The 15693-nt window shown below is 50.5% G+C and overlaps 1 protein-coding gene across 3 annotated transcripts; it reads right to left on the reverse strand.

Moving 5' to 3' along the window:
• Positions 1 to 207: 207 nt before the first annotated feature.
• Positions 208 to 8135, reverse strand: ADCYAP1 (adenylate cyclase activating polypeptide 1). 3 transcript variants are annotated; one of them, XM_077184676.1, is made up of 5 exons: positions 7985 to 8135; positions 6521 to 6628; positions 4502 to 4636; positions 3929 to 4024; positions 208 to 3005 (listed from the first exon to the last, which is right to left on the reverse strand). In XM_077184676.1, the coding sequence occupies exons 2-5, from the start codon at positions 6619 to 6621 to the stop codon at positions 2819 to 2821; spliced, it is 519 nt and encodes a 172-aa protein (XP_077040791.1). In that variant the 5' UTR covers positions 6622 to 6628; positions 7985 to 8135; the 3' UTR covers positions 208 to 2818. The 3 variants fall into 3 exon arrangements, with proteins under 3 accessions (XP_077040791.1, XP_054489963.1, XP_077040783.1); XM_054633988.2 differs by lacking the exon at positions 7985 to 8135 and adding an exon at positions 7008 to 7816; XM_077184668.1 differs by lacking the exons at positions 6521 to 6628; positions 7985 to 8135 and adding an exon at positions 5135 to 5280.
• Between the last annotated feature and the right edge of the window lie 7558 nt (positions 8136 to 15693).

Genomic DNA, 15693 nt, shown 5'->3' on the forward strand with positions numbered 1-15693 from the left:
CTAGGCTCTTTACTCCAGCAGTTCTGTTTAGTGTACTCGAACAGAGTAGAGGTGATAAAATGTGGAAACTTAATGAGAAAGATATCCCAGGCATGAAACATTGTGGAAGAATTCTGCTTAATAATGAACTAATTAAAAAACAAATTAAATGAAATGCAGCTTTCACTGTTAGGTTCTAGATTTCTCTCCCCCAAACATTAGACGAAATTGCATTGTTTACAAAAATTTATTAATACAAACTTTACACACGTTATATAACAGTTATCAAAGTCCTAGTTATAGATATCATGTGTGTAATAATACTTTTTTTAAGTTTTTTTTATATTCATTTGCACACAAAATAAGTTCTCCAAGACTAACATCTACCTACTATGACTGTATCTCGAATCTGCTCAAATTTTGGTAAGGCTGTTGGCGTTTCTGGAAAAAAAAAAAAAAAGAAATCGTACAAAGGATAATAATCTAGGTGATCACTTCATAATGCTTGCGACTAGCCACTGAACTCTAACTGATAAGGTCATAAACAAAACGTCAAGAGAGCCCTATGTCATTATACCACAGCAGACACAAACACAGCGCACTCTGCCCATAGCCAAAGAACAGAAGGACAACTAAAACGCAAGCCGATGTGCTGCAGCATCGTAGGGCCACTAAATGCCATCCGTGAACTCGTGGCGATTTACAAGGTGAAGAGAAGGCACGAAAGCTGCACACTGCGCCCCGCGTCCCCGCGCCCCGGGAGCGCGCCCTGGCGGGCCGGGAGCGCGGCCGGAGCCCGCGGGGCAGCGCGGGCGGGCGGTGCCGGCAGCGAGCGCGGCCCGGACGGGGCGGGCGGTGCCGGCAGCGCCTGCCCGCCCCCACGGGCTCTGCCCGGCCCGCTCCGCTCCTCCTGGCCGGGGAAGGAAGGTTGTACCCGCGAGGGTTTGCTGGGGGGTTGGGGGGTTGCTTTCCGGCGTCTTGGATGCAGGGCTCGTTTTGTCTTTGGAAAGACTCCTGTAAGGTTTGTGTGGTGAGCTGGAAGGAAGCGGGTACCTACGTGTCCTCCTTCGCTCCCGGCCCGGGCGGGGGACGGGACCTGCCCCCGGGCAGACGGTAAGATAGGAGTCCGTACATAGAGAGATGAGGTGAAAATGGTTTATCTCGTTAGAAACCGGACCACAGGTGAACACTACACATTCTTTTATGACAAAAGTTTGTTTTATGAAATAAATTTTACTAAGCAATAAGCCAGAATGTAGAAAAATACATTTTACCTCCAAACTCAATAAACAAGGAACAAAACTTTCGTAGTAGTGCATAATTCTTTAGTGGTAGCTACAACAGGGGTTCCTAAACTTGTACAATAAGAGCTTGCATAAAACAGAACAAAGGAGTGAGAGAGCGTTCACAATCTTTTTTTTTTTTTTTTTTCCCAAAAAGAACATAACCCAAAAAGGTGACTCAGGTGGGTTAAACAGAGCTCGGAAAAGTTCGAAGAGAGGATGAGAGGCGGGAGGTCCTACAAGAAAAAGCAATCAAAGAAAAGAGCAACTCCGACCGAAAAATGCAAAGGCGAGAACCCTGCTCATTATTACACATGATGAGAAGCATGGACAGCACTGGAGAGTAACACACTGTACTTTGCATCCAGGTCCAGTACCGAGCTGCCCGGGGCAGTTGGGTAGCGGATCGGAGGTGGGATCGCCTCGTCTTACCTCGACCCTTGCGGCACCGGCTCCGGTACAGGCTCCGGCCCCGGGGCGCCCGGGGGTCGCCCCCGCTCATTTCCCCACTCTTTCCAAACGGGTCCTGTCTCTGCTTTGGCTTTGTTCTGCAACTCTGCCCAGACAGCCAGAAGAGCAGTGCACGGGGCTTAGTACTTACTGCCCTTGCTGCTGGTTCGGGATTTGGGGGTTGGGGTTTTGAGTTTGGCTATTTTTGGTTTTGTTTTGAATTTTTTTTTTGTTATTATTATTTTAGTTTTGGGTTTTTTAACTATTTCTCCCTCCAATAGGCAACAGAGATGCACAATTTGGATCGAGCTGTTGTTTTCACAAGATAATTATCCTCTAAGCTCATTGTTTGAGGATTCACTAATAGAGATATAACTGGAATCAAAGAAAGCAGGAGAGAAAAAAATAATAATCGAAATCTAGAAGAAAGGGGACGCTGCCCCTTCAGAGAGGCTAGTGGCAAAGGAGCCTGCCTTGAGACTCACCAGGGGAAGAATCTGCTTCACCAATTCTCCCAAATCAATTTCCTCATAATTCCCCTGGGAGCAGGTCATCCTCCTCTATATACAGTAGCAAATGGTGAAAATTAATGTCTTCGACCCTGTCTCGGATAAAAATACTATCCTTTTAATTTCTGTTACAAAAATAGGAGTAATATTCAAAACAATGATTGTCTCTTTTTTTCTATTTATTTTATATAAAAACATAAACAGCTCAGGCGAATTCTTGTTCTTGTGCAGGCTTTTCATGAAGAATTGTTCTTTACTATTCTTAGTAGTATTTATATATATATATTTATATATTATATATAACTTAATGATTGGTCCACAAAGTAGATCTGTGCGTTTCTCTAGTGCTTTTTGTACAAAAGAAAAACAATATTATTATCAAAATATTCATTTAATGGCTTTACTTCATACATAAATACATGTTTAGATAACACAGGAGCGGTGATTGTTCAGTCAGTTTGGAAATGACTTTTGTTTTTGTTTAGATTTTGTTGTTGTTGTTGGGTTTATCTCTCTCTCTCTCTCTCTCTCTCTCTCTCTCTCTCTCTCTCTCTCTTAGGACTTTGTATACACAGGAGTGGCTGGTTACTCACATCGCTACAAATACGCTACTCGGCGTCCTTTGTTTTTAACTCTTTGTTTATACCTTTTCCCCAGGACGGCTGCTAAGTACTTCTTGACAGCCATTTGTTTCCGGTAGCGGCTGTAGCTGTCCGTGAAGATGCCGTCTATGTGCCGCTTGGTCAGCGGTTCCGCGTCGTCCCCCAGGCCGCCGCTGGCACCGCTGCAAGCACCGAGAAGCACAGCTGCATCAGGCGGGGCCGCTCCGCCCCCCTCCGCGCCCCTCCGCACCGCCCCCTGCCCCGCGCAGCCCCGCGCCGGCCGCTGGCCCCGGCGCAACACGTTGCGCGCAAGATGCGCGGGGAGACAAAGGCCGCGCCGAAACCCGCTCCCGACGCCGTGCGCGCAAGTGGCGGCGGCGGCGGCGGGAGAGACAATATCTCCCCGCCATGAATTATTCATTGCGGCCGCCAAAGCTGCTCGCTCTCCCTGGGGCTTCATTAACGTGTTACCTTCTGCCGAGGGGCAGCGGGTGGCACCGGGCTCGCCCGTGCCCCGCCGGCGGCGGGGAGCCCCAGGGAGCCCCGCCCGGCAGCTGGGGGCGCGCAGGGCTTCAACCGAGCCTCGGCTGCTGCAGCTGAGCCCTCGATCATCGCTGTCGATAATAAGCTGCTCCCCCCAGCAAACCGTAAGGGCTGCCCAATTTACTAATTTTAAATCGGCTGACTATAAAAATTTATAGAGACATATAGGTAGATAGATTGATAGACATAGATAAAGATGTAGATATAGATAGAGATACAGATATAGATATAGATGTAGATCTAGATCTAGATATAGATGTATAGATAGATACACATGCATATGTGTATATATCTAAATATATATATACACACACATATACATCCGTATGCCCGAGCGTAGTAACCCAAACAAGCCTCCGCGAACACCCGCGCTGACAGTCAGGCTCACGCTGCGCCGGGAGCGGCCAGGGGCAGCCGGTGCTCGGGGAGCCGGACTCCACCAGCCTCATCGCGGACGCAGCGCGATCCCGACCCCGGCCGGGGCATCTTTGTTCCCCCCCAGCCGCGGCCCTTCCAGCAGCACCAACGCCCATCGCGGAAAAGAACAAACAGAGAGCCTTACCCGACCCGCTTGGCCATCAGTGAGTGCAGATATTTCCTGGCGGATAACTGGCCCAGGAGTTTCCTGTAGGCTTTGTTGAAGATCCCATCGGCGTGCCTGGGCAGAGGGAAGAGCCCGCGGGTGAGCGGCGATGCCCGGGAGCGGGCTGCGGCGGGTTGCGGGAGCCCGGGCGGGAGCGGTGACCATCCCTCTCCGCCAGCGAGCGGAGGGCGGCATCTCCCCGCGTCCCCCGGGACCCCTCGTCCCCACCCAGATCCCTCCCCGCCGCGCTCGCTCGGTTCCGCGCCGGCCGGGCATTCCTGCTCCGTTTGCGGGAGCAGCGCTAGCCCTCCGCGGCGCGGGTGGCTCCCCCGCTCCCTCCCCCGCGCTCCTGGAGGTAAGGCGGCTTTTCCACTTCTTCTGAGCTTTACACTGGGCAGTATTGTCGTTCGTTTGGGTTCGGGATTTTTATTTTGATGTTGTTGCTGTTTTCTTGTTAGGTATCATTACTATTTTTTCCCCCAATCGGTTCTGCCAGACCCGTTTTTCTCCCTACTCCAAATTCACGCCTGACACCCCGCGAGTTGCAGTCACCTCTTTTCCGGTGGGTAATACAAGGTGTACATCTCGCCGATCACGGAGGACGGATTCGCTATACCGAGGGGCTCTTGGTCGTAGGCGAAGTCCTGCAGGGTGTTCCCGTCCTCGTCGTAGACTTCATCCTCCAGCCTGGCAACGAGAGCAGCAAGGAAAAGGAGTCAGCCGGGCTCCGCGGGGCGCTCCGCTCCGCTCCCCGCTGCCGGCTTCCGGCTGCCTCGGTGGCCACCCCTCGGCGGAGCCGACCCGGGAGCCCCGTCCGACTGCCCCATCCCCTCCCTGCACCCGCCCGCTCCCCATCCCCGCCCTCTCCTCTGCGGGGCAGGACCGCGGAGGAGGGAACACACCCGCCGTCAGACGCGCTCCAAGAAAGCCCCCAAGCATCCCCCCCTCCCCCCGCCCTCCGCGGCCCACGCCCGGCCCGGGATGCATCCCCTCTCCGCCACCGCCGTGGCTGCTGCTTCCCCAGCGGAGCGCACGCCCAGGCGCGCAGGCTGCCGCGCACACACGCGTTTGTGTGCCAGGGGCTGGGCTGGAGCCGAGCAGCCTCCGCGGCCGAGACGGGGCGGTGAGCGGCAGCCCCACCGGCGGGGACCGCGCCCCGCTCCTCCCCGCAGCGCCCGCCGGGACCGGGGGGGCTTCGCCTGCTGTTTTTCGTTGAATGGTGCCTCTGCCCTTTGAGATCTCGCCAGTTTTGTGCGTGTCCCAGCCCCCCCAGCCCCCGCTCTCTGCCTCCCTCTCTGCAGTACGATGTAGGTCATTGCACGTTACAGGCAGCTATTTTTGTCTGTGAGCTTTAGCGGAGGTATTAATAATAGATGCCGCTAAAGTGTTTCACTCCTGCTAATTCAGGCGCTTGAATGAAGAAAGCCGGCTTGCTGCCGGCTAATGGCCCCTCAGGCCACCGAGCCCGCTGCCCCCTAGCCGCACTGCCCAGGAAGATGACGGGGGCTGCTCCGACGAGCTCCCGGTTACTGCAAGGACACCTCGGAGCCCCAAAAAGGACACCCACCTCGGACAACCTTGCGCTCCCGGCATCCCCCCCATCCCCCTTCATTTCCGCACACCGCACGGCTGTGACCCCCGCAGGGCACCCCGGAACAGAGCCAAGCGCCGGTGGAGCAGGACGACAGCACCGAGCCCAAAACTCCCCCAAGCCAAGCAGCACCGGTCGCCCGAGCTGGCGACAAGCAGGGTGAGAACAGGCTGCCAGCGGCCGTCCCGGAATAGGAGCCCTGAGCCCCCAGCCGCAGACCAGCGCAGGAAACTCCCTTGTGCTGGTGCCTCTGGGTGTCCTCCACTCCTGCCCCAAACACAGAGGAATTCAAACGCCCAGAGGAATTCAAAGCTCCCAGCTGGAAAGGGACAGCACAGGCATCAGCCTGCGCTGGAGCCCAGCAAGACAACTGCGAGCATAGAAAACCAAACAACCTTGTGCCAGCCCCTTTCCCTCTTAGGAAAGGGAAATACACAACCAGGTAAACAGGGGAAGACACAGAATCCCCACCAGCTCCAATCCCGCTACACGAACCGTGACAGCTCCCGCACGCTTGCAGACACCGGCGCACCCGACCCCGCGCCCCGCTCCCCCTGAGCCGGACAGGCGACGCTCACCCCGGGCGAGCTGCGGGCAACCAGAGGCTGCCAAGGGCCCCGCAGGACAGGGGGCAGACGGGAGAGGAGCTTTTGGGCCCCGTCGACACGCAGCCGGGACCTCGGCCCGCTCCCGCCGACACGCAGAAGAGCAGGTCCCCCCGCTCTCGGGGACGCCAGCGGGGACAGGAGGCCGTGGGTTACAGTGCCGGGGTCCCGAGGAGCGGACCTGGGGGATGCCAGTGCTGCAGCCGGTGGAGGGGGTGGGCGCACAGCCCAAGTGGAGGGGATGTCCTTTGGTAACTCTACTCTACATCCCCTCTCATTTTCCTCCCCGGTAAGATTCTGCTGCCCTTAGCTAAGCTGGGGCTGAGGGGGGCTGAAATGATCCCGACGGAGCTCCCGGACAGCTGACGGACCTACCTGAGCGCCGGGTACTGAAGTCCGGCCGCAGGTGAGCAGTAGACGCTGCAGTGCATTATTATGCCATAGACCAGAAGTGCTAAGATCGCTTTGCTACACATTGCCACTCTGTGCGGGAGGGAAAAGAAACTGCTGTGAAAAAAAAAAAAAAAAAAAAAAAACAAAACCAAAAAAAGAAAAAAACCGAAAACAAACAAACAAAAAAAACCCAAAAAAACCCTACCACTAACAAAAACCCAAAGAAACCACCCCACGGCTAACCAACACCCTGGCCTCGCCTGCCGGAAAATGAGGCAGAGCGGCCCCGGGGGACAAGAAGCGCCCTGGGCAGCCGGGTGCCGGCGCGGAGCGGCACGGAGAGGAGCGGAGCGGTGCCCGGCGCAGAGAGCTGCGGCCGCCGCCCGCCCCGTCGGTGCCCGCCCGCCCGCCCGCCCGCCCGCCCCGGGACCGCTGCGGGAAGGCCCGGCGAGCCACCTCGTGTCCTTACCATTAAACTCTAGACACCCGGCACTGAGAGCGTTTGGCTGCGAAACTACAACGGCAGGTCTTGGGGGGGAAAAAAAAATAAAGACCCAAAATGGGGAGGGGGAGAGAAATCGAGCTCTCTCCCAAGTTGCGTCCAAAAGGAGTTAAAACCCTCGTGACATCGCCTCTCCTATGGGCGAAGGACCGGCGGGATTCAGAAGATGCAGAAGCGGCAGCAGTTAGTTGTTTGCTGGTTTTAGGGCTATCCACTCCAAAAAGAAAAAGAGAGACAGGAAGGGGGAAAAAAAAGATAAAGGAAAAAAGTTTGCGGGCAGCAGCACAGATCTGGAGTGGAGTCTACAAGGGAATTGAGAAAGAGGGATGGAGCGAGATGTCGCCGGAGAACGGAGCGCTGAGGGAGAGGGAAGAGAGCGAGCGAGTCCGGGAGGGAGCGGAGGCGGGAGCCGCGGGCTGGCTGCGTGCGATGTTGTCTTCCCCAGATCTCTCCCCTCACTGAGCGCCTTCAGCCTTCTCTTCTTCTCCTGCTCGGTGGCTCCAAACTTGACCAGCCTTCCGCAGCCTTCCGTCTGATACGCAATTAGCAAGAAAATCTTTGCAAACACCCCGCTTCGGCAAGAGCCCTCTTCGTAAACATTTGCCTGCTTGTTACCTTAGAGGACGGGCAATATTGTTTGTTGCCCCCGTAGTGGTGTCCGGATTTTTATTCATGAATCAAATGCCTTTTTTTTTTTTCTCAGTCACGTAATAATCGGGTATCAGAAAAGACGTCACCACCCCAATTCCTCAAGGAACACAGTTCTGTGTCGTCCTCAAAGATGAGCTTATCAGGAGTCATAAAGCTTCTCATAAACACCAACTCACACTTCCTCCCCCCCCCCAAAAAAAAAAATAGAAAAAGAAAACCTAACAATCAAACAAACACGCAGAAAAGCCCCACCGCACAAACCTAAAAGGATGTTCGCCACAATAAAGTTTTACCTGACGTGGGAAGGGAAGCGGAGGAGAGCAGCGAGGGGTGGGGTGGGGGTCCCCCGGCGTGTTGGGCGCCCCCACGGCTTTCTCCGGGTCTTTCCGCGGGGCCAGCTCACCCCACACGCAGCCCGGGGCCGCCGCTGGGCGCAGGCCCCCGCGGAGCCGCCCGGGTTGAGCGCGCAGGCGGAGCAGCCCCGGCGCGGAAACCCCCACTTCCGCGGAGATTTAGGAATTTAAGTGCCTAATTTTTTTTCCAGGCGCCCCATTTATTTTTTCCTTTTTTTCTTTTCTCTTTTTCCTTTGTCTTTTGTTTTTTGTTTGGGTTTTTTTTTTGTGGGGTTTTTTTTTAAGGATTATTAATATTGTTCCCATTACACAAGGCATCCCTCCCCGGGAAACCAGCAGCGGAGTGACCGCTCTGCGTGCATTGAAGCCGCGGGGCGTAAAGGACAAGCCCCACGGCCCCGCCGCAGGGAGGGTCCCACGCTCGGCCGGCGCTGCCCGGGGAGGAGGGGGGCGGCTTTTCCCCTCACTCCCGTGGCCCGACCCTTTCGTCTCTCCGCCTTGTGCAGAGACAGATGTGCGGCTCGCAGCACTTGGCAGAGAGGGAGGGAAGAGCATCGCCATGAGGGAAAGAAAAAAAAAAAAAAAAAAAAAAAGAGTTGATTTGCCGGAGGGACTGGGAAGGAAATCCCTTCTCTGGGGACTTCCCCGCCACCGGAATAATTTTCCCCCGAAGTGATGCGCCGGGCGCGGGCCACCGGCGGGCTCCCAGCCGCTGCAATTGCTGCTTGTCTCCGCACTCCCCTCCCTCTGCGACCGAAAATGTGCCCTTCATTTCCGAGAATTACCCAAAGAAATACAGGCTTCAGGAGCCATTACTAGACATTTTAATTATTGGGATCATAACCAGAGCGTTCAGGAAGCAGCAATAATATAGTTCTCCTGTTTCCTATTTGAATGGGTTTGGTGTAACATGCTTGGATAGGTTATTTGAGCCCAAATCGATTTCTCAAAAACAACAACAACAAAGAACACACCATACAATTACATTCCTATTACGGTCATTTAAGGTTTCAATATTTTCCGGAGATAAAGGAAATTTGACGTGAATGAATGATTCCCGTAGAAATGCCCAACGACGCGATCCCGGGCGGGGATGCGGGACTAGGGACGGAGCGGGACGCTGTCACCGCTGTCATTCTGTGCCGGGCCTTTCGGGCCGCGAAGGACCGCTGGCAGGAGAGGGAACGGGGCAGGGCAGGGCGCCCGGCGGGGCTGCCGGGGAAGCGGTCACCCCGCCGCTCCCGCTGGGGAAAGGGTCACCGCTCCCGGTAGGAAAAGGGGCATCCCGCCACTCCCGCTGGAGCAGAGAGCGAGAGGTGACCCGCCGGAGCAGGGTCACCCCACCGCTCCCGGTAGGAAAAGGGTCGCCCCGCGGCTCCCGCCGGTCCCGCACCGCGCCGGGGCTTCCCCGCCGCGCCCGCGGCGCGCACGGTCCGTGAGCGGAGGGCGCCACCGCGCGGGCAGCTGCGCGCCTGCGGCCGACGCCGCCGAGCCGCCGTCGGGCGCGCCGGGGCTGCCCCGTGCCCCGGCCGGGCTGGGCTGGGGAGAACGCCCCGCGCCCGGCCGTGAGAGCGGCCAGCAGGAAAGGCGGCCCGCTGCTCATCTGCACCGGGCCTTGGGGCTGGTGGGGGTTGTGGCGGGGTGTTTTTGGTTTCTTTTGTCACGGCTCGGCGGTAGGACGGGTAAACACGGGCTTTTCGAGAAACCTGTGTGGCCAGGACTGTGTGAATCACGTCAGGATGAAGGCTTGAACGCACACTCCGCCTAAACGACAGGAAAAAACATTCCTTCTCTCCAAAGAGACGAGACACACACAGGTAATACATTTTAAAGCTGTGGCTGTTTTCACTTTAGAAAAGCTACTTTCAGCTACTTTTGATAGATACAGCCGCATTTCCCGTCCTCCATCCCCACTCCCCTAGATCCTTACAGAAAGTATGAGGATGCCTGGAATAGCAGGCATTAGCAGCACAGAGGTAGAGATACCCATAAAACAAACCTGAAGCTACAGACCCCACACAGAGACCCTATGCCACCCTGGTGGCGCCGTGCATGCAGCAGCAATGTCAGGATGGTTTGCAAAAAATGCATCTCCTAAGTTGTCACTTATGGTGAGTAACTCACACACAGTTTGTACCAATAAAAGTTTCATAGCAGCTCAGTCTACATCACAGGGGTGTGTGTGCAAAGTGAATGTGATTATGACATGACTGCGGTTTAGGCTGAGGAAGTAAAGGTTCTAATCTGGTCTCTGCATACAAGTAAATTTCTCAATAACTGTCATTTCAAGGCTGAGAGGGATTTAAGGTATATAATTCTTGCCTCTAGGGCAAATTCCTAAGGCAGCATCTAAAGAAAAGCAGGGGGTTTTTTATTGGCAGAATTTCTTTCATCTTCCCTGTACTAGCTTAAATTAGACCTTTTAATTTATCTAAGTATTCTATTTTAAATACCTATTTTATTTAACTAGAGCATTATAAATCTATAGAAGTTTCTAGGGGAGCTTACATTCTGTAAGCCTTGTCAAGCCTGACTGCAGCTGACTGCAACTGACTGCTGGAAACCTTGCTGCTATCGTTCTAATTCAAAGGAATATATTTCATCATGTACCATAATGGGCATCTTTTCGACTCCTCAGCAACCCCCTTTTTATATTTATACATATTTTATAAAATATACTATGGGTAATTTATCAAACTGTCAGGAAACTCTATTGGTCCATAAAGCCAGATATCTCATACACAGTGGTTGGATGTCCAGCCGCTATATTCATGTTTTTTCAGTATATCCCAACTTAGCTGCATATTTTTAAAAGAACCTGGAAGAATTTATGTACACGGAATACATAATTTTATCATGAAAGGACACATGTACTTCTGCCAATATAGAAAAGGATGCTTCTCAAAAGCAAGCAATCCTGCCCAACCAGCTGTCTCTCTCTCTCTGACGCACACACATATTACGGGTTTATCATCCATCTTGTACCTATCTCTGCCAGGCCTCCTTTCTTACAGGAGTGGCTTGGGAAACCTATTGCTCACCAGTATGGCAATGAATACTTCTCTGCACCAGTTTCACAAATGTAACGCCAGCCTTCACTTTTTCTTGGCTTTCCCGAATCCTCTTCCTCCCCAAGGGCCAGCTCCTGGGATGAACTTGTCAGAGGGGAGATTAACCCATCCATTAAATCCTCCAGCTGTAGCTGTGGTCATCTGAAAAAGACTGATTAGAGATAGCCTGGCAGAAGAACAGAGGATATTATAGCTCAAGCACGGCTTGGAGGACACTTAGGCACTTCAAGGCATTGAACTTGCAGCAGAGGTGGGAAAGCCCTACTTTCCTCCTGTAGGCTAGATGTCAGTCCACTCAGGGACAGAAAGAGCTGAAGTATTTCATTCACAGAGTTGTTTTTCTTTTATTAAACCATTCCCTCTCATGCTTTCTTTAGGTAAAAGCAGCAAAATGCTCAGGCACACTGGAGAAAGCACAAACATCCATGTGCTTTCTCATGCCCAAAGGGGCAAAGCTGCAATTCAGACAAGCTTGGTCACCCAGGGATGTTCTGGGCAGAATGTACAAACTACAAAAAAAAATCTGAGAGAACAACAACCAGGGACAGTATTGGGACTACAAATCTCTCAAGAGATGATAGGAGCAAGCCTCACTTGGTGGCCAGGACCCTTGCCAACCTCTTTGCATGAGACCACCAAGCATTAGCAAAGTCTCTGTGATGGGAATCTTTAAGGTAATTCCTTGCTACCTTTTATAACCTTACTTCCAAACAAACAGTCAAAAAAAAAAAGGCTGGGTTGTTTTTTTTTTCTCCTTCTCTGAAGTGAGGAGGCAGAACAGTACTTGCCAGGGCAGCAGTGTAGGAGCACCAGCAGTGCAGTCACTGTGCTCTTGCTGCTGCTTAGAACTCACGGCGAGACAAGGCCAGTGGGTTGCCTGTGTCTTGCATAATTGCCCACACAGAAGCTCAGTGTTCAGTCTTACCCCGTGGGTGTCCTCCTCCCCCTATCCAGTAAATGAAGGCAGATGACTACAACAATACAGAGGCAAAGGGAGAGTCATTCCCATCCAAACACAAAGGCAGGAAAATCACTTTTTAAATAAATGAATGACCAAACAGTGAGCTCAGTTTCATGAGGAGGTACCACCATGCTATGCCTGTGCAGAAAATTTCCTTGAATGACCAATAGATTTATTTATAATCTTTCATCTTTCACCCAAATAAAGTCGTATGCTGCAAGAGAAGAAAAGAATTATGCTTGATGCTTTCTGACAGTGGTTCTTTGATCAATCATTTATGTATGAAAACTAGAAAAAAATTATGAAAGGCAAAAAGAACAACAAATAAAGGACTTATTTTAAGACTTAATATTCCAAAGGCCTATTCTGCTAAAGCCAACAACCTATAAAATGCCACTAAAGACCTCACTAGTCCACAGGGCAGAATAAAAGGCTTTAGCACTGGCAGCAGATCTATCCCCTCTCTCATTTCTATTTGGCCCACTGTTCAGGGGTAGGGTAAACCCTTAAGCAGATCGAATATACAAAGTTTCACAAGTGCTGCCAAGATACAATAATTTATACTGGACATATAACAGTCTCAATATTTTTTGTGTTCCAGGTTGCTTTAGATGCAGCTGTAGCCCAAGGTGAATGACAAGTTCTGATTTTGTTCCCAAATGTGACAGAATTTTGGGTACACCTTTAGAAACAGTGCGACTGCCATGTGCCTGTGTCCAGAACCAAAAATCCATCCATAGTTCTGAGGTATTGCTAATGGCATAGCTAAAGTTATTCATAGTTTACATTTACCAGAAATAGTTGGAACAAATTAATAATGAATTAGAACATTTCTTATCATCGCAGGGAGCGAGAGGGAATAAATAGAACCATCCATATTTTCTTATTACAAAACAGTGTGCAGCCTATTACCAAACACTAATTTAGTGTTGCTTGTGCTGGAAAACTGTTGAAGGGTCTCTGGCTCCTGACAGTGCAGCTTAATTCAGTCTGACGGGAGCAAGGCTGCACAGAAGCCGTGCGGGGCGGGCAGGTGAGGAGCATCCCAACAGGGGTGAATCCCAGGCTGCCAGAGCCGGGCGCCGCTCAATAATTCCAATTAACCACGCTAAAGATGATAGAGATGGGTCACACAGAGCCCAGTAAATATCAATCAGAACGCCTATTTTGATGAGAGAATGACAAAGCCTTTCTCATTAAGGAAAAAATATATTTGGTTGGGTGTAGAAGCCTGTCCTTGGTGGCTTGTGCACCCTGCAGTGCAGCTTCTGCCTTGTGGGGCTGCAGGCCATGCTGGCCACAGCCAAAATTGCCCTGAGCATGGGAGCCCTTCACATGGCTTAGCTCCCTGTCTTGTGTGTGGTGAGCTCTCAGAATCTCTGCTGTCAGTGTGACTCTGAGATAGGTACAAGCTTCTTTTTCCCAGCGCGGCAGTCAAAGGAGTCAGGATTCTTCTGTTGTCATTCTCAAGGTTGTTTATTATTTCTTATCTATGGCATTCTTTTTCTGACCTGCTGAGGTCTGTCTGGCAGGTCAGGTTGAGGCACACCTCCTGCCCCCAGGGCGGTGTTACCTTTTTGTACTAAAAACTACATGTACAATATTTACAATAACTTTCCAATACCTATCACATATGTTAGACAGTGAGCTTCTACTCTAAACCAATCTAAAAGTGCCAACATCACCCAGAAGATTGAGGCTAAGAAGAAGAAGAAAAAAGGACAAGGCACGCCCAAATTCCTCCATCTTGGTACCCCAAGCCCCCATTCTAAAAACCTCAAAAATCTATTTTTCACCCTGTGATAAATTCGCTATCATTCTACTTAAACTTTTGTGGCTTGTAAATCCTCATATAAGGTTGGTAATTTTTTCCATGGGTCAAGATCAAAGGCACAGGGGCCTTGGGCTCTGTGCCAAGGTCTCTGAACCCCCTCAGGCAGGGGCTAAAGTCCTCCAGGGCGGCCAGAGGAATTTCCTGGGTTCCGACAGTGAGCAATAGGGAGAGCTCCCACATCCCTTAGCAGCACAGGAGGGCCTGTGCTCCACCAGATGCACAGCTCCAGAAGTGAGGGGTAGGGTGTGGGGTTAGATGGGAGCTCAGTTTTCTGGCCTCTGTGCCACAAGCTGGCTGGACAGCAGACTCTGGGGCCATCAGCCAGACGCAGGGGCCTGGAAACAGCACATAATCTTTGTCTCCTGTCATAACTTAAATAAAGTACTCAAGTCTACTTAGCCTAGGGGGAAATGTGTGGTTCTTAGTTTTTATATTTAAAGAGAGCACAAAGAATTTCTTGTGTGTGGCCTTATGGTCTGATCCATCTCTATCTTCTAATAAAATGCATTTCTGTAACAGCCAAGGCAATTAATCACTTAAACAGAATTGGATTACAATCTCCATTACTAGAAAATCTTTAAAGTCAGGCTTGCTATCTTTCTAAAAGATCTCAAGCTATCGAGCCATTCTTTGCCCTGCTTTATGCAAAGGTCAGACTGGATGTTCGTAATGGCCTCTTCTAATGTCAAAAATCAGTCTCTGACCCTTGTAATGCCACTCACTGATTTCAGACAGAACTGCACTGGATTTATTGACCCTTCTCATTAGGAATGAAGATTGTCTGCAGAAAGTGATTTCATTACTCCAGGTACATGTCTATTGAGCTCATTATGTAAATACTGATATCTTTAGTCAGTTTGGAATTTCATAGGAGTTTGCAGAGTACAGCACAAACCAGAAATTGTTAGGACATTGGAAGACTGAACTCTCTCTTTTGACCCCCAAATGTGAGTTCAGTCTCCAGAGGTAACTGCACCTGTCGATAGCAATAACATAATGATAAACTGTGATACTCTGTAGATATGTTTAAATCCTGAAACTTAAATATGGTATCTTTCACTGTAGTGGAAATCCATTTCCTGGGGATTTCTTGCTTTCAAGTGCAAGTATATTATTGACTTTGATATGTATTTTCAAGGAAAAAAAAAAAAAAAACCAGAAGTAATTTGGTTCAGACCTATTCTATTCTACAGCAAATGCAATTTTTTCTCTAGGTCTCAGTAACACTTGAGATTGCTCTAAAATGTATATTGGTTATAACTGTCTCTAAAGAATGTTTCACCATTGCATAAATAACTTCACTTAGTTTCTCTGATGAAATAACTGTGTGACATTAATTTGCTCTGAAACACAATAGACAACAAATTTGAGCAAGGAAATGCAGAAATAACATCTTATCATCTAATGCTAACACTTAAAGGTATTTTGGCATTTGGATTTGGTTCTGGTTTGATTTTTTTGGTAAGGACTCTACAAGGAGATACCTTTATATGTTTCGCATACCTTTCTGGAATAAAAAAAATTATCCCATTCAAAAGACAGCCATTGTCAAGAACATTATTTATTCAAACATCTCCTCTATGGAAAGCAAAGAAGTCTGGTTTTAATACAACTCCTGACCCTTGTCTCCTCAGACCAGTTCTACAAGTTCTGTTCTAAAACGGAGATTGCTTCTGATGTACTGTTCATTTCCACATAGCCTCTCTTTTTTTTCTCCCATTCCTAATGTAAAATACTTTTATATAATTATCACAGAGGTACAACAAGGTAAACCTTGTTTACT

The sequence above is a fragment of the Agelaius phoeniceus genome, chromosome 1, assembly GCF_051311805.1.
Source record: "Agelaius phoeniceus isolate bAgePho1 chromosome 1, bAgePho1.hap1, whole genome shotgun sequence".
NCBI classification, from domain to species: domain Eukaryota; kingdom Metazoa; phylum Chordata; class Aves; order Passeriformes; family Icteridae; genus Agelaius; species Agelaius phoeniceus.

Excerpts from the sequence above, each read along its gene's own strand:
- ADCYAP1 (XM_077184668.1), bottom strand. The coding sequence starts at position 5,265 with ATGACCTACATCGTACTGCAGAGAGGGAGGCAGAGAGCGGGGGCTGGG. Across the intron at positions 4,637-5,134 it reads CAGCAGGCGAAGCCCCCCCG|GCTGGAGGATGAAGTCTACG; the intron begins GTCCCGGCGGGC and ends TCTCGTTGCCAG. Across the intron at positions 3,006-3,928 it reads CTGATGGCCAAGCGGGTCGG|CGGTGCCAGCGGCGGCCTGG; the intron begins GTAAGGCTCTCT and ends CGGTGCTTGCAG.